The sequence below is a fragment of the Bufo gargarizans genome, chromosome 1 (assembly GCF_014858855.1).
Source record: "Bufo gargarizans isolate SCDJY-AF-19 chromosome 1, ASM1485885v1, whole genome shotgun sequence".
Lineage (NCBI taxonomy): Eukaryota > Metazoa > Chordata > Amphibia > Anura > Bufonidae > Bufo > Bufo gargarizans.
Window position 1 is genome coordinate 99,495,245 of NC_058080.1, and position 18,453 is coordinate 99,513,697.

Here is an 18,453-nt window from a genome sequence, read left to right on the forward strand (position 1 = left end):
ATGTTCAATTTTTATGCCATTCACCTACTGGATTTTGTGAAAACAAAAACAAAAAAACTTGCAGTTCATAAATGTGCCCAATACATTCAAAGTAAAACAATTTACATAGGATGTTGTTACTTTTCACGGCTATAAGAATATAACTTTTCACATATTGCATCTAAAAGCCTGTGTCCAATTCAAATAGAAATATACAGTAGGCATACCATATTCTCTATGGAAGCCTGTGGTTCATTAGCAGCAAACATCTGCAAAGTTACCTTTGACTGGTCAAATATATCTTCCCCTGGAAATCTGCAGCGTGGTAAGTAGCGTCTTCCAAACAGGTTTGCTAATATCAGCACAAGGGTTTCCATTACAGAGTCAGGAAATTTGGTAGAATCTATATAACATAAAAACAATGTATGAATAGTCATGCACCTGAAATGTCTCATTGTTTGATTTTCATTTTTTACATCAGTCATGGGATACATGATAGATGTAAAAAATGAATATCAGACATCATATAGTACTGATAATCCCTTTCTAACAAAGCTAGAACCAGCCCTGTACCTCACATGGATCCTGAGATCTCCACATTCATTGAACTGCTAGATTTATATCAAGCTGACTCAAGTGTCTTATCTGATGCAGCTCAGGAGGCGTGTCTTTTCTGGAGTTCCCACCCTATCACAGCTCAGGAGGTAGGTTAATGATGAAACTGAGCATGTGCGGCCTTCTCAGTGAGTAGGACAAAGAAATAATAAGAAAAAACAGCGGGTGGTACTATACAGATACATTTTATTGAATAAGTAGCTATGCTAAATTTTTTATTACATGCAGTTACAAAATAATTCAGTTCCAGGTGCTGGTTTGAAAAATGTATTCTATTTCTCATGGAACAATCCCTTTAACTTTTTTCATTAATATAGGGGAATTTTGTCACTAAATAGCTATTTCTTTATTAAAGTCCAATTTTGCATTTGGGTAATATTTAAAGGAGTCATGTATGACAATAACACAGCAATGTTGCACAACATTTTGGTAATGATAGTCAATGGTGTTGTACTGCAACATGCAAAATACTACGAAGCGACAGTCGTACCAAAGTCTATCCAAGCTGTATTTTTGTGCGATTGTCACTGTCACAAGGGTGTCAAGGGCCACGCCTGACTCCGTTATACCCGGGGTCAGGAAGTCGCAGCGGGTGGCTGCGCGCTCTATGTCTAAAGATCACGCTGTTTCTTAATAGTTTTTTGTGTTTGCCTAGCAATCCTTTTTGTCTCACTCAGGGATCCGTAGCTTCTTCTCCTCAGCTGTTTCTGGTCTGTCACTCCCAACCTCCTTATATTCTCCTCTCTCACTTCTCTGGTTGCCAGATATAGAGCTTCCTGCCTGGACTTCTATACTGACCCACTGGAGCTGTGTTGCTGTGTTCCCTGGTTGTTGTTCCAGAGTGTTACCCTCCGGATCCCTGTTGGGCTTTTGTTGTCCACTGTTGTTCCCCACCTGGGATTATATGTTTTGTCTGTCCTCTCCTTGGTGTTTTCCTTTAGTGTTAGTGGTGCGGACTAGTGCTCACACCGCCCTATTCACTACCTAGGGCTCATCTCAGGGAAAGCCAGGGTTTTAGGCACGTGATCGGGACGTCAGGGCAGTCAGGTGCCAGCCTCAAGGTGAGTTAGGGGTCACCACCTTTCCCTCTCCCTTGGACAGGGCCTTCCCTTTTCCCTCCCTTTGTGTCACGTATGTGATTGGCACGCCGGTCATGACAGTCACATTGCAGTCGCAGCACGTTGCAGTGCGACACCATTGACAATCATGGCAAAAGATGTCGTGTGAACATGTTGCAGTGTTGTTGTACCCTTTTTGTTGCATGACAAATGTCATGTAGCCCTGGCCTACAGGGGTTGTCCAGGTATATTCTCCTGACACTCCTTGTGCTGGATGGCCACAACTGCATACTGGGTGGTACTGATGCTGAGGCAGCTATCTATTTGAATTAATTGGATCCATGCACGTTACTCGATGGCTGTCAGGACAGTTGCCTTGACAACTACTTTGACTATTGTGCAGGAGCATCTCTCCACGCCTGATGGCAAATCAGACTGAAGAGTATTCCTACACAACCCCTTGAAAGAAAAGGGCCTATATTTTAGGGAAATAGCTCCACTCTTGAATAGTAGCAGTGCTGCAGTAACCAGGCACAGTCAATGTACAGTGTACAGAATTGTTTAGTTCCGGTGCCCAGTTTCAGTGATGGACCTTGTGAAAACATCTGATTGGCAGGCAGGGGCGGATTAAGTGCATGATAGGCCCGGGGCTGTCTACCCAATTCGGGCCCCCCCCCCCCCCCCCCTCCATTTTAGTTTTAGTTTTTTTTTCTATATGAAGAGGCTGCGGTGCTTCGTAAGCGCCAACGTCTCTTCCTAGGCCATATGACATCGTTCACATGGTCTAGGTGCAGCTCTGTCTCATCCGAGTGATTGCGGCTGAGCTGTAATACCGAGCGCAGGGCTATCAAATGGACATCGCTGTGCTTGGTAACGAGCAAAGAGGCTGCGACGCTCACTGGGACATCGCGGTCTCCTCAAACAGCTGATTGGTGGGGGTGCCAGGAGTCAGACCCCCACCATCTCATAACTCTCTGTGTACAGATGTCATAGATGTTACCTGCAGTCCTATGTAACAACCCACATAACACAGTGAACTATTGTGTTATGTGGGGTGTTACATAGGACTGCATGGAACATCTACTACATTATCTGTACACAGAAAGTAATCACTGTTATCTAGGCTGTTACATAGGACTGCAGGTGACAAATACAAATTTTAGTTGCCAAATTTAAAACACATACGATTATGATAAAAAAAAGACTTGGAGGAGGAGATGAGACGCAGGTCACAGTGGTGAGCCAGCTCTACATATAGGAGAATACTGCACCACATACCTGTTACATCCAGTGACATCTCCTGTCATGTAGATCCTCTCTTTCATCTTCTCCTCCGTTTGACCAAGACCGCCATGACAAATTCTTTCAGCCGCATCTCGTCTCTACAGAGTTTGTTACACAGACACGTTAGAGTTCTCATAATTGGGGTCATTTATCAAACTGGTGTAAATTACAACTGGCTTAGGTGCCCACAGCAACCAATCAGATTCCACCTTTAATTTTCCAAAGGAGCTGTGAAAAATGAAAGCTGGAATCTGATTGGCTGCTATGGGTAACTAACCCAGTTATACTTTACACCAGTTTGATAAATTACCCCAAAGGTCCCTATAGTGTCTACAGCAATTATAATGTCCCCTAGAGTGCCCCCAGTAATAATAACACCCTATATTGTGTTCCAGGTAATAATACCTGTATAGTGTCCCCAAAAATAATGTCCCCTAATAGAAAGGCCCCCACACTACCCCCATATAGTAATTTCCCCCACACTGCCCCATATAGTAATTTCCCCCACACTGCCCCATATAGTAATTTCCCCCACACTGCCCCATATAGTAATTTCCCCCACACTGCCCCATATAGTAATTTCCCCCACACTGCCCCATATAGTAATTTCCCCCACACTGCTCCATATAGTAGTTTCCCCACACTGCCCCATATAGTAATTTCCCACACACTGCTCCATATAGTAGTTTCCCCCACACTGCCCCATATAGTAATTTCCCCCACACTGCCCCATATAGTAATTTCCCCCACACTGCCTCCCATGTAGTAATTTCCCCCACACTGCCCCATGTAGTAATTTCCCCCACACTGCCCCATATAGTAATTTCCCCCACACTGCCCCATGTAGTAATTTCCCCCACACTGCTCCCATATAGTAATTTCCCCCACACTGTCCCATGTAGTAGTTTCCCCACACTGCCCCATATAGTAATTTCCCCCACACTGCCCCATGTAGTAATTTCCCCCACACTGCTCCCATATAGTAATTTCCCCCACACTGCTCCCATATAGTAGTTTCCCCCACACTGCCCCATATAGTAGTTTCCCCCACACTGCCCCATATAGTAATTTCCCCCACACTGCCCCATGTAGTAATTTCCCCCACACTGCTCCCATATAGTAGTTTCCCCCACACTGCCCCATATAGTAGTTTTCCCCACACTGCCCCATATAGTAGTTTCCCCCACACTGCCCCCACACAGTAATTCCCCCACACTGATCCATATAGTAATTCCCCCACACTGATCCATATAGTAATTCCCCCACACTGCCCCCATATAATAATTTCTCCCACACTGCCCCATATAGTAGTTTCCCCCACACTGCCCCATATAGTAGTTTCCCCCACACTGCCCCCACACAGTAATTCCCCCACACTGATCCATATAGTAATTCCCCCACACTGATCCATATAGTAATTCCCCCACACTGCCCCCATATAATAATTTCTCCCACACTGCCCCATATAGTAATTTCCCCCACACTGCTCCCATATAGTAGTTTCCCCCACACTGCCCCATATAGTAATTTCCCCCACACTGCCCCATATAGTAGTTTCCCCCACACTGCCCCATGTAGTAATTTCCCCCACACTGCTCCCATATAGTAATTTCCCCCACACTGCTCCCATATAGTAATTTCCCCCACACTGCTCCCATATAGTAATTTCCCCCACACTGCTCCCATATAGTAATTTCCCCCACACTGCTCCCATATAGTAATTTCCCCCACACTGCTCCCATATAGTAGTTTCCCCACACTGCCCCATATAGTAATTTCCCCCACACTGCCCCCACACAGTAATTCCCCCACACTGATCCATATAGTAATTCCCCCACACTGATCCATATAGTAATTCCCCCACACTGCCCCCATATAATTTCTCCCACACTGCCCCATATAATAATTTCTCCCACACTGCCCCATATAGTCATTTCCCCCACACTGCCCCATATAGTCATTTCCCCCACACTGCCCCATATAGTCATTTCCCCCACACTGCCCCATATAGTCATTTCCCCCACACTGCCCCATATAGTCATTTCCCCCACACTGCCCCATATAGTCATTTCCCCCACACTGCCCCATATAGTCATTTCCCCCACACTGCCCCATATAGTCATTTCCTCCACACTGCCCCATATAGTCATTTCCCCCACACTGCCCCATATAGTCATTTCCCCCACACTGCCCCATATAGTCATTTCCCCCACACTGCCCCATATAGTCATTTCCCCCACACTGCCCCATATAGTCATTTCCCCCATATAGTCATTTCCCCCACACTGCTCCATACAGTAATTTCCCCCACACTGCCTCCCATGTAGTAATTTCACCCACAAAGTAATTTGCTGCCCACACTGCCCCCATCAAGTAATAACACCACACACTGCCCCCCATTAGATCATTTTACCTGACACTGCCATCCATTAAGTGATTTGCCCCGACACTGCCATCCATTAAGTGATTTGCCCCCACACTGCCCCATCATTAAGTAATTTGCCCCCCACACTGCCCCATCAAGTAATAACCCCCCACACTGCCCCCCATTAGATAATTTGCCCCCACACTGCCCCATCAAGTAATAACCCCCCACACTGCCCCCCATTAGATAATTTGCCCCCACACTGCCATCCACTAAGTAAATAGCCCCCCACACTGCCCCCACAGTATTAATTTCTCCACACTGCCCTCACAGTATTAATTCCCCCCATGGTAGTAATTTGCCCCTACAGTATTAATTGTCTCCCACACTACCCCCACATTATTAATTTCCCCCATACTAGTAATTTGCCCCCACGTAGTAGTTTGCCCCCCCTGTTCCTTCAGTAATGTCCCCCAAAGTCGGCAGTTGGCACACAAAAAAATAAAAGCTAATACTTACCTGTGTCCCAGCCGGCGCTCACTCGTAGATGGTGCAGGCGTGCGCACACACGTCAGTGTGCTGCGTCCGGGCACAGGCACTGCGTGATGACGTCATCACGCCCGCCTGCATCGGGATTTTACTACCGCATAGGCTTCAGGCCTGAAGCCTATGGCGGTGATCGGCGGCGGGGCAGGGAACTATGCGCTCCCGTGCCCCGCCGTAGTTTGTGGGCGTTTGGGTCGTTGGGCCCCCCAGCGATGCCGGGCCCGGGGCTACCGACCCAAACGCCCCAATTATAATCCGCCACTGTTGGCAGGGGAGCAATGAGTCAGACCCCTTCCGATCTGATATGGATTAAATATCCTATGAATGCATTATTACCCTACAACCAAAAAATCTCTTTAGGCTTCCTACACATAATGATCTAGTGTGGATTTCAGCAACCTTTTTTCTTAGGTTTTGATAAATTTGATTTGCAGAGGGGTGTCCACGCTTTCCGCTAAGCCTCACCTCCATGCATGGTGGAAAATCTCATAAAGTTGCAAATTTTAGTGCTAAAATGTGCAACTTTTTGCCAGTAAACTGCCACACAGGCCATGATGCAAATTGTCCCTATTATACGTAATGAACCTTACAAGAAAAAAATATATACATACCTTTAAAAAGGAAAACAGCCCTATATGCCATGAAAAATATTTTGCAAAAAGTTAGAGCTCTTAAACCACCACCTGCACAAAAGTGCTAAAAAGTGTATGGCCATTAATGACCAACTACTGATTGTTAATGGTTAAGAGAAAACATTAATTTTTTTAGATTTATTAAGCAAAAAAAAAACAGTGTGCAGTTGCAGTATAAGACACACCTTTCAAGCTTGGTATGCACAGTTTATGAAACAAGCCTTTTTCTAGAAAGCGGACAAACACAAAATTTGATGGTTCATGGTAATGTAGGTGAGTAACAAGTCCTGTGAATGCAGTAGGCTCACAATCCTGATTCAGGAATCCCTACAGGAAACAAAATTTTGTTAATTTACATCTACTATTGTCAATATAGTCACTACTTCTATTAGTTATCAAGAAATTATTTTATGTAAAGTTGGTTGGGTTAATAAAGTGGCATATTTTTGTGGCAATTTTTGGCACCCCTCAAATGGAACCTGTCACTAAACCACCAATATTTTCTTATTCCCTTTTGGTTTAGCTTAAAAATGGTTGCCAGAGCCTATGCAAATAAGCTCTTAGCAAGTTCTGTCTCTAATGCCACAATTTCTGCATTATGTAGTAAAAGAGCTGATCTATTACCTAAGAAATCTGGTGACTTTAGACACATGCACATCGCACAAATAAAGCTGAGGACAGTGCAGATGATTTTATTACGCAGGATGTTTTACCGTTTTTAGATTTAAACCCAGTTAATACCTGTGAAAAATTGGGAGAGCATGACTCTCCTCTGTACTATACCTGCTGTGCTGGACTACATCTGATTACCTATTTCTGTCCATTACAGTTCCGCCTTTTTTTTTGCCGAAGATTGTCTACTTTTGCATAATGAAGGGCCTATTCAACTAGCTGGAGTAAATGTTAGCTGAGGATAGTGACTAGAGATGAACGAAGTTTTGAAAAATTCGATTTGCCGAACTTCAACAAGAGTCTCGATTCATTACAAATTAATTTGCCACAAATCACTATAAATCAGGTATACCCAGGCCTCTTAGTGTGAAGGCTTGGAAGTTAACCCTTTCCCTTCTGCTGCCATGGCCGCCAGATGTTTGCTGTTTTAAAGAGCAGACACCTGTCACTAATTTCTGTGACCGGCGGAAGTAGCGGTTACAGACTTTTAACCCTTAAGATGTCATTTGGTCATCATCTTATATGGCAGCTAGTTTTCAGATGGTCCACATCCAACATTTTTGAAGGACAAGTGGCGTTCAGCAATAACAAGATTGTGATGTTCTTATATGTCTGGGACTGCCTGCACACTACACTGAAGGGATTGCTGTGTGTCTACCCTTTGCCGACAGGTGTGGGTAACCCGCCCAATGCCGTTCGTCATAAGGATCAGGGATCGCAAAACAGACGCAGATCGTATTAGCGATGATGAATTTGGGTCCACTGCATGTATGTAACGCAACAGCATGCACTCGCTATGATAAATGTGAACCTACTGCACAATTGAACAGGGGAAAATATTACACCGTCCTGGAATACGGACGCAATGTAACTGTTTCTCTAACATAACGGATTAAGGCCCCATGCACACGGCCGTGTTTCACAGCCGTGTGCGGGCCGTGGAACCGCGGCCTGGATCCCTCCTGAGAGCAGGAGCGCACGGCGTCACTGGTTGCTATGACGCCGTGCGCTCCCTGCTGCCGCCGCAATACAGTAATACACTGGTATGATTTATACCAGTGTATTACTGTACTGTGCCAGCAGCAGGGAGCGCACGGCGTCATAGCAACCAGTGACGCCGTGCGCTCCTGCTCTCAGGAGGGATCCAGGCCGTGGTTCCACGGCCCGCACACGGCTGTGAAACACGGCCGTGTGCATGGGGCCTAGCTCTGAATGTGGGAGCAGTAGAACGTGCTGCCCACAATGATACACTCAACCTGCAGTCTCCCTACAGTCTCCCTGAACTGTCCCTGCTCTCGGCCTCTCCAATATTCTTTTTTTTAAACTAGTTTTTCAGCAACACTGTCACTAGCAAATGAGTGCTTGCCACTAGTGTTAGCTAAATATTTAAACATGGTCTTATACTGACGCTAGGTAATTCAACAGCTAACAGAATGCATTTGCTATGATATTGAACAAAACAATTCAGTTGTAGTTGAAGTTCAGACTTTCAGATTTAATTCAGTGAGGAACTAAAGCATTTTTTAAACTCAAAAGTAATTGGCCACATTAGATAATTGAAAATAAAATGTTAATTTATAATAAGTCTTGAACTCATGGACATCACCAGACTCTGTGTTTCTTCTTTTTTAATGTTTTGCCAGGCCTTTACTGCAGCGGTTTTGAGTTGCTGTTTGTTTGTGGGCCTTTCTATCTGAAGTTTCGTCTTTAACAAGTGAAATGCATGCCCTATTGGGTTCAGATAAGGGGACCGACTTGGCCATTCAAGAATATCCCACTTCTTTGCTTTAATAAACTCCTGGATTGCTTTGGCTTTATGTTTTGGGTCACTGTCCATCTGTATTATGAAACGCCGACCAATCGGTTTGGCTGCATTTGGCTGGATTTGAGCACACAGTATGTCTCTGAAAACCCCAGAATTAATCCGGCTGATTCTGTCCTGTGTCACATCATCAATAAACACTAGGGACCCGGTGCCACTGGCAGTCATGCATGCCCAAGCCATCACACTTCCTCCGCCGTGTTTTACAGACGATGTGGTATGCTTTGGATCATGAGCTGTACCATGCCTTCGCCATACTTTTTTTCTTTCCATCATTCTGGTACAGGTTGATCTTGGTTTCATCTGTCCAACGAATGTTCCTTTCAGAAGTGTGCTGTTTTTTTAAGATTTTTTTTTTAGCAAAGTCCAATCTAGCCTTCTTATTCTTAGAGCTTATGAGTGGCTTTCACCGTGCAGTGAACCCTCTATATTTACTTTCATGCAGTCTTCTCTTGAAAGATTTAGATATTGATACGCCTATATCCTGGAGAGTGTTGTTCACTTTGTTGACTGTTGTGAAGGGGTTTCTCTTCACCATGGTAATTATTCTGTGATCATCCACCACTGTTGTCTTCCGTGGGTGTCCAGGTATTTTTGCATTGTTGAGGTCACCAGTGCTTTCTTTTTTTCTCAGGATCTACCAAACTGTAGATTTTGTCACTCCTAATAGTGTGGCAATTTCTCGGATGGGTTTTTTCTGTTTTCACAGGAGAAGGATGGCTTGTTTCCTCTGCATTGAGAGAGCTCCTTTGACTGCATGTTTACTTCTCAGCAAAATCTTCAAAATGCAAGCTCCACACCTCAAATCAACTCCAGGCCATTTATGTGCTTAAGTGAGAACGAAATAATGAAGGAATTGCGCACAGCTGGCCATTAAAAAGGGTTTGAGTCAATTGTCCAATTACTTTTGGTTCCTTTAAAAAAAGGGTTCCATATGTAAAGGAGCTGAAACTCCTAAACCCTTTATCCAATTTTAATGTGGATACCACCATATGAAAGCTAAAAGTCTGAACTTTATGTCCATGTCCATTGTATAATTATAACTTGAATATGTTTTAGTAAACAGGTAATAAAAACATAATTTGGCTCCACTGCACTGGTGAACAGGGCAAAATATTACAGTCCTGGAATACAGACGCAACATAACTGTTTTGCTAACATAATGAATTAACTCTGAATGTGGGTGCAGTAGAATGTGCTGCACATGGCAATACACTCAATCTGAACAGTCCCTACTATCTCCCTACAGTCTCAAATCAGTCTCCCTGCACTGTCCCTGCACTTGCCCTCTCCAATATTTTTTAACCCAGTTTTCAGCAACACTGTCCCTAGTGAATGAGCGCTTGCCACTAGTGTTGAGCAAATCAAAGCAACAGAAGTGGAATTCGATACGAAGTTTAGGCAAAATTTGTGGTAACGAAACTTTTTTGTCCAAAAATGTCGGCTACACGTGTTACAAAGTGAAAGTAAGAAGCCTAGGCATGCAAATTCACCCATAATGCAGTGCAAACAGCCAATCAGCAGCTAGCCATCCCTTTTAAAACCCTCATCCCATGCAGTCTCTGCCATTTCACTGTGAGCTGAGCATAGGGAGAGGTGGGACAAGTACCAGGGACAGTGTTGCTAAAAACTTTTGTGTAATATTGGATAGGGTGATAGTAGGGAGAGTCTTTACACATGTAGGGAGAGCATTGGTAGAGCAGGATACTGCAGGAACAGTAATCTGAATCTGAAGGGATCCATAGAAGACAGAGCAGTTTGCATCAATTGCTGTGTAGGGCACAGAGCTATCTAATTTGTCTTGATTTTCAAATTGGTGAATAAGCTGTCTAGTTCTACTGTTATTGGTGAGTTCACCTTGTTTAATAGATAAGCAATTCATGTATGCTTTGATTCTCAAATTGGGGTAAATAAGCTGTCTAATTTTACTGTTATTGTGATATCCACCTTGTTTAATAGATAAAAAATTCTATTATAACAACCAAAAAGCAGACTGGCACTACTAGGACTGCTTTGCATATGTTGCTGTCAGTTCTTGGATCTCTAATCACACATAATCCTTAGTGGTGCTCTGTGTCTTTAACCATTTCACATCCACCAATAGGATATAAACGTCCTATGGGTGGTTGTTTAACTCTGAATGGATGTTCTGGAATGTCTGATCAGAGATCACAGCTGCACGCTAGTCATGCAGCTGTAGAGCGGGTTGCCCACTGTCAGTGACAGCAGGGCAACCCAGAGAGAAGGCAGGGACAGTTCCCAGGTGTCCCTGCCTTCTAGATCGCTGCAACAAGCGCTGTGTATACAGAGCAGGAAGCGCTATGTGACCGCCAGGGCCGGGAGAGTGCAGGAGCTGTCGGGTCTTCCATAGACCTCGATCAGGCCTGCACTGAGGCTGTACAGCTCACTATATTGCTGTACAGCCTCTCTGGGGGGCAGGGGGTGCATTTCCCCTGTAACTGGGCTACTATGTCAGCCACAGTTACAGGAGAAATCAATAGTGAAAAAAATAAATAAAAAATGTCCCCCAGAGGGGTTGTATGACCATATGGGGGACACAAAGTGTAAAATATAAAATAAAAAAATAGTGTTTTATAAACAAATAAAAAAAAGTTAAATAAAAGTTAAATAAAAAAAGTAATTAAAAAAAAATATATCACATGATCCACCCTGTCCGATAAACACCATCAAAAATTAAAACTGTGTAAAAATGTTTTTTGTCACCTTACATCACAAAAAATGCAACACGAAGAGATCAAAAAGGCGTATGTCCCACAAAATAGTACCAATAAAGCAGTCACCTCATCCTGCAAAAAATTAGCCCCTATATAAGAAATTTGCTCAAAAAATAAAAAAAACTATAGCTCTCAGAACATGGAGACATTAAAACATAATTTTTTGTTTCAAAAATGCTATTATTGTGCTAAAGTAAAATAAATAAAAAAAGTTTTTACGCCGCGTCTGTCACACAACCCAACCCCTCAGGTGAATGCCGTAAAAAAAAAACAATAATAGAAACAGTGCCACAAAAATAGTAATTTTTTGTCACCTTACATCACAAAAAGTGTTATAGCAAGCGATGAAAAAGTCATATGCACCCCAAAATAGTGCAAATCAAACATTCATCTCACCCTGCAAAAAATGAGACCCTACCTAAAACAATCACCCAAAAAATAAAAAAAACTATGACTCTCAGAATATGGAGACACTAAAACATGATTTTCTTTTGTTTAAAAAATGATATTATTATGTAAAACTTAAATAAATAAAAGAAAGTATGCATATTAGGTATTGCCACATCCGTAACGACCGGCTCTATAAAAATATCATATGACCTAACCCCTCATGTGAACACCGTCAAAAAAATTTAATAAAAACCTTTTTTGTCACCTTACATCACTAAAAGTGCAACACCAATCTATCAAAAAGGCATATGCTCCCCAAATAGTACCAATCTAACAGTAACCTCATCCTGCAAAAAATGAGCCCCTACCTAAATCAATCACAAAAAAAAAACTATGGCTCTCAGAATATAGAGATACTAAAATATCATTTTTTTTTGTTTAAAAAATGCTGTTATTGTATAAAACTTAAGTAAATAATAAAGTATACATATTAGGTATCACCGCGTCCGTACGAACCTGCTCTATAAAAATATCACATGACCTAACCTCTCAGGCGAACACCGTAAAAAATTAAAAATAAAAACCCCAAAATAGTACCGTATCAAACAGTCATCTCATCCCGCAAAAATTATACCCTACCTAAGATAATCGCCCAGAAAAAAAAAAAAACTATGGCTCTCAGACTATGGAGACACTAAAATTATGATATTATTATGATATTATTGTGTAAAACTTAAATAAATAAAATAAAGTATACATATTAGGTATCGCCACATCCCATGAACCTGCTGTATATTACATTACCTAACCCCTCAGGTGAACACCGTAAAAAAATAAAATAAAAAGTGTGTAAAATAAGCAATTTTTTTGTCATCTTACATCACAAAAAGTGTAATACCAAGTGATCAAAAAGTCATATGCATCCTAAAATAGTACCAATCAAATCATCATCTCATACCGAAGAAAATGAGCACCTACATAAGACCAAAATACAGGGAGTGCAGAATTATTAGGCAAATGAGTATTTTGACCACATCATCCTCTTTATGCATGTTGTCTTACTCCAAGCTGTATAGGCTCGAAAGCCTACTACCAATTAAGCATATTAGGTGATGTGCATCTCTGTAATGAGAAGGGGTGTGGTCTAATGACATCAACACCCTATATCAGGTGTGCATAATAGGCAACTTCCTTTCCTTTGGCAAAATGGGTCAAAAGAAGGACTTGACAGGCTCAGAAAAGTCAAAAATAGTGAGATATCTTGCAGAGGGATGCAGCACTCTTAAAATTGCAAAGCTTCTGAAGCGTGATCATCGAACAATCAAGCGTTTCATTCAAAATAGTCAACAGGGTCTCAAGAAGCGTGTGGAAAAACCAAGGCGCAAAATAACTGCCCATGAACTGAGAAAAGTCAAGCGTGCAGCTGCCGAGATGCCACTTGCCACCAGTTTGGCCATATTTCAGAGCTGCAGCATCACTGGAGTGCCCAAAAGCACAAGGTGTGCAATACTCAGAGACATGGCCAAGGTAAGAAAGGCTGAAAGACGACCACCCCTGAACAAGACACACAAGCTGAAACATCAAGACTGGGCCAAGAAATATCTCAAGACTGATTTTTCTAAGGTTTTATGGACTGATGAAATGAGAGTGAGTCTTGATGGGCCAGATGGATGGGCCCGTGGCTGGATTGGTAAAGGGCAGAGAGCTCCAGTCCGACTCAGACGCCAGCAAGGTGGAGGTGGAGTACTGGTTTGGGCTGGTATCATCAAAGATGAGCTTGTGGGGCCTTTTCGGGTTGAGGATGGAGTCAAACTCAACTCCCAGTCCTACTGCCAGTTTCTGGAAGACACTTTCTTCAAGCAGTGGTACAGGAAGAAGTCTGCATCCTTCAAGAAAAACATGATTTTCATGCAGGACAATGCTCCATCACACGCGTCCAAGTACTCCACAGCGTGGCTGGCAAGAAAGGGTATAAAAGAAGAAAAACTAATGACATGGCCTCCTTGTTCACCTGATCTGAACCCCATTGAGAACCTGTGGTCCAGGGGCGTACACAGACATCACTGGGCCCCATAGCAAGAGTCTGAATTGGGCCCCCAACCCCGCCCACTACCCACCCCTGGCCCATCCCACCCCCTGGCTCCTCCCCGCCACACCCCCATTTGCCAATAAGAAAATGTATACATGTTCTACTGAAACCGTTAGAAACCTTTAAGAAATAGGTGCTGAATTCAGGTGCTTATAGCGCTTTATAATCCATACTCTCTCTGTATGGGAGTAAGGATCTCAGCCATGTACAGCAGACATCACTGCTCCTGCCTGTCTGCTTTGGTAAAGTCGGGCATAAATGGGCGATGTCAGGCTTTAGCAGAGTGGGCACAGGGCGCCATATGTATGCGAGCATATATATCACTCCTCCTGCCTGTGCCCACTGCGGTAAAGCCTGACACAGCTTTGTTACCAGCACCATTTTTTCATCACTTCTCTCACCCCAAAAAATGTAATAAAATGTGATTTAAAAAGTCACACACACTTCAAAAGGGTATCAATAAAAACTACAGTTCATCCCACAAAAAATGAGCCCCCACACAACTCAGTAGATCATATAACTATAAAAAAGTTATGGGGGGTCAGAATATGGTGATGTAAAAAAGTAAATATTTTTTTTTAAATCAAAGTGTTAATGTATTTTTACACTATTTAGACATAAAAAACCTATACATATGTGGTATCGTTGTAATCGTACTGACCCAGAGAATGAAGGGCACAGGTCAGTTTTGCCACAAAGGTAAAGCTGTAGGAACAAAACCCCTAAAAAGGTGGAAAAATTGTGGGGTTTTCCCACAAAAAAAGTTATGGCTCAAGGAAGATAGGGAAGGAAAAATAAAATGCAAAAATGAAAAAACCTCTGGTATCCTAAGGGTTAAAGGGGCTATCTAATCCCTATTATGCCCCCCAAATTGCCCAGGCACCGCATACAGTTAATACTTATGCCCAATGGGGGGGTGCAGACAATAGCAGGCTGCGTCAGAAATGAGCCTCCCTAGCGTCACCCGCGATGCTAGGGAGGCTCGTTCCCATTGTGGCCTGCTATTGGCTGCTCCCCCCTATGTCGCAGGATGTATTAATCTGCGTGACGGGAGGGAGGCAGTGGCGGCTATGTGGGCATCAGGAGCAATGCGGGTGCTGGGGAATGAGGTAAGTAAGGTGCCTGGCCCCGAGCATTTTGGGGGGCATTATAGGGGTTGGATAACCCCTTTAACTCATTGCTGCTGATGCTAAGTGTGCACATAGCCACCAATCATATTCTCCCCCCACCCCTGCAAGGTGACTGATATGCTGGGGGGCCCTGTAGGATCATAGAGGACTCAGGAGGACAGTGTGCTTCCACCCTCTTCTCCCCGGGGAGTGAGGGGGGGGGGGGGGAGTAGGAGGAAAGCACACTGTCCTCCTGAGTCCTCTATGATCCTACAGGCCCCTTTCCCCCCAAACCCCACTGCTTGCTGCTGCCCTCCCCCTATCAAGAATACCCATATCCAACCAATACCATATATGAGCTTTATATTAAGTCTGCTGCTGTCCTCTTACTGTGGCACACTTCACTGACCAGTCCTTCAGTATGGGCCAGGGGTGTGGGGCACTCACTGGCTGATAACTGTCTTGAGGGCGGGCGGCAGATGGCGGGCAGCACGTGAGCGCAGAGGATAACTCTGCCACGCCGAGTGCACTGCTCTATTAGGGTGACCAGACGTCCGGTCTTTAGACTCCTGGTCCTCCGTCCGGCACAAGGCCAGGACGGACTGCCAGAAGTCCTCCTTTTTTGTGGTCATCAGCGACTCTAGACTCGACGAGTACGGGGCACTTTAAGGATCACTCGCATCACGGCGTAGAGCGCACCGACATCAGTCGCACGTCTGGCAGCGCCTGCATCGCGCCAGTCAATTCTGGTTTGTGCAGGCGCGGCCACGCAGGAAGTGGAGGAACAGACTCTGAGGAGCGCAGCTGCGCTGAGGTACTCACTGGTCTGTGCTGTGGGCTGTCGGGGATTGCTCACAGGGGGAAAAGGGCAGGCGCTGGTAATTTTGAAAGGGGTTAATAATACTTACTGTGTGGGTCCTGGGAACAGCTGAAAGGGGAAAATAAATAAGTGTGAAGAGGGGACTTAAAGGGGTTAAATACTGTGAATGAGGGACTGCTGAAAAGGGTCTATGTGAAGGCCCTTCACACTTTCACAGTATTTATTAACCCCTTTCAGCAGTTCCCCATTCACAGTATTTATTAAGCCCTCAGGGGACTGCTGAAAAGGGTTAATAAATACTGTGAATAGGGTACTGCTTAAAGGGGTTACCGTTAATAACTACTACTGTCCCTCCAGGACACACATGACCCCTCCACAAGTTCTTACCTCTCCTCCACCCGTTTCCTGACATGCGATGGGGGCGTGGCTTCGAGGAGGTGGGCGTGGTTTGTAAGTTCTGGGGGCGTGGCCGGCGAGGTCCGTGAAGCCAGTGGCCACCCTAGTCTCTATGTGTGCCTGGCTGCGCTGCTCCTGCTGCCTGATACACTGGCCAATCAGCAGCAGCAGGATCCTTGCCTGGGAGGGAGCTTCAGCCCGAACAATGGGTGGGGTTGAGGGAGAAGTTCAAGAACGCCGCCTGAAACTATGAATACACTGTAGTGTCACTGTCTTGTGCAGAGTAGGGGGCGGAGCCTTTCATGCGCTCCGGGCCCCCCTGTGCTGCGGGCCCCATAGCAACGGCGTGGTCTGCCTATATTGGCAGTACGCCACTGCTGTGGTCCATCATCAAATGTGAGATTTACAAGGAGGGAAAACAGTACACCTCTCTGAACAGTGTCTGGGAGGCTGTGGTTGCTGCTGCATGCAATGTTGATGGTGAACAGATCAAAACACTGACAGAATCCATGGATGGCAGGCTTTTGAGTGTCCTTGCAAAGAAAGGTGGCTATATTGGTCACTGATTTGTTTTTGTTTTGTTTTTGAATGTCAGAAATGTATATTTGTGAATGTTGAGATGTTATATTGGTTTCACTGGTAAAAATAAATAATTGAAATGGGTATATATTTGTTTTTTGTTAAGTTGCCTAATAATTATGCACAGTAATAGTCACCTACACACACAGATATCCCCCTAAAATAGCTAAAACTAAAAACAAACTAAAAACTACTTCCAAAAATATTCAGCTTTGATATTAATGAGTTTTTTTGGGTTCATTGAGAACATGGTTGTTGTTCAATAATAAAATTAATCCTCAAAAATACAACTTGCCTATATATAGATATGGCTTTCAGAATGTGGAGTATTTTTCAAAAATGCTTTATTATGTAAAACTGAAACATACAACCAAAAATAGTAGTCGTACTTGGTATTGTCGCATCCGTAACAACCTGCTCTATAAAAATAGCACATGATCTAACCTGTCAGATGAATATTGTAAATAACAAAAAATAAAAACTGTGCCAAAACAACTATTTTTTGTTACCTTGTCTCACAAAAAGTGTAATAAAGAGCAACCAAAAATCATATGTACCCTAATGTAGTACCAGCAAAAAATTTGCAAGCCACACTTCGGAAAGAAAGTGGTAAATACAACCTTTATTAAATGTAAAATGTTACAATACAATACACTGTCATTTAACCCTAGAGGGCCCAGTGCCCCGGTTTTTAAGATATATTCTGCCTCCGTTTGCAATAGCATTTTCTCTTTATCTCCTCCTTTTGTTACCTGTTGTAAACAGAATAAACCACAGAACCGCATTTTGCCAATATCCCCTCCATCTTGCTCGCACATGTGGTCGATCAATATCGGGGCTCCCACCTTAGTTCTAAGTGAGCGTGCATGCTCGCTAAGGCGAACATGCCTCGCCCTAAATGTTTTCCCTATATAGTATAAGCCACATGTGCATATAATGGCATACACTACATAATTAGTCTTACAGGTAAAAAACTCCTTTAAAAAGAATTCACTATTGCCCAATCTTACATTTGATCCCTTTAATAAATTTCTGCAAAAACAACACTGGATTATTACCCTCTGGCATTATACGTCTTAGCAAGTTGGGTCCCTGTTGAGGTTGTCTCTCAAACCTACCCTTCACTGCCAAATATCACAGGTTCTTACTGCGTCTAAACCTAACCAGTGGACACTGATCTGCTACCTCTTTTAGCTGGGGATCACTTGCTATTATGTGCTAATTCTTCTTTACAGAGGCCTTGATTGCATCAGCCATAGGACTAAACTGGAAAGAAAAAGTAAATCTTTTTTTCTTTTTCTTTCTTTCTTTTTTATTAGTTTGTAGTAACATATATTGATCCTGACCCCAATCCCTTTTATA

The 18,453-nt window shown here is 43.6% G+C and overlaps 1 protein-coding gene across 4 annotated transcripts in view; it reads right to left on the reverse strand.

The window, feature by feature from the left end:
- The window catches only part of DDX60 (DExD/H-box helicase 60), a 646,547-nt gene that overhangs the window by 96,363 nt on the left and 531,731 nt on the right, over positions 1-18,453 (reverse strand). For 3 of the 4 annotated variants that reach the window (XM_044296988.1, XM_044296981.1, XM_044296973.1), the window contains 2 exons: positions 6,665-6,806; positions 261-382 (listed from right to left, as the gene is read on the reverse strand). In XM_044296988.1, coding sequence (XP_044152923.1) covers positions 261-382; positions 6,665-6,806 — 264 coding nt within the window. The remainder of the gene's footprint in view (positions 1-260; positions 383-6,664; positions 6,807-18,453) is intronic. The other variant, XR_006390268.1, reaches the window with a different exon arrangement.